Consider the following 551-nt stretch of genomic DNA (forward strand, 5'->3'; position numbering starts at 1 on the left):
AGCACTGCGGCAGAGGCAGAAGCTGCTGCACTCGCCAGCCATGAGCCCAGCTTCTGGCTGAGTGGCGCTCCCCCTGTGGGAGCGCACTGACCACCAGGCTTCTGCTCCTGCATTGAGCATCTGTCCCCTGGTGGTCAGTGTGCGTCATAGCGGCCAGTTGTTCCATAGTTCAGTTGATATGCATATTACCCTTTTATTATATAGGATATGAGATCCTTAGATGTGCAAATTCTCACAGCCTTAAAATTATTCATCCCCAATATTTTCCATGTATACCAGCTACCTATTCACTCAAGTTTATGACTCAGATCCTGACTGAGTGAGCAGCGCGCCCCTCACGCGATGTGGATGAAGTCCCGCAGGTGCTCGTCCACGCCCTCCAGCTTGCAGTAGTTGATGGTGTAGGTGGCGTTGATCAGCGTCATCCTCTTCTTGTACACTTTGCCGATGTCGAAGTCCTGGGGACACGGGGCGTTACCCTCGCGCCTGGGCGACCGGAGCCGACAGGTGTGGTGAGGTCCCCCCGACACCCGCGGCTGCCCCTCTGTGGC

At 55.7% G+C, this 551-nt stretch overlaps 1 protein-coding gene across 1 annotated transcript in view; it reads right to left on the reverse strand.

Annotated features, from left to right (window-relative positions):
• Positions 1-551, reverse strand: part of CFAP74 (cilia and flagella associated protein 74) — a 42,657-nt gene that overhangs the window by 22,922 nt on the left and 19,184 nt on the right. The window contains 1 exon segment of the mRNA XM_006772562.2: positions 340-463. Coding sequence (XP_006772625.2) covers positions 340-463 — 124 coding nt within the window.

The sequence above is a fragment of the Myotis davidii genome, unplaced genomic scaffold (genome assembly GCF_000327345.1).
Source record: "Myotis davidii unplaced genomic scaffold, ASM32734v1 scaffold586, whole genome shotgun sequence".
Lineage (NCBI taxonomy): Eukaryota > Metazoa > Chordata > Mammalia > Chiroptera > Vespertilionidae > Myotis > Myotis davidii.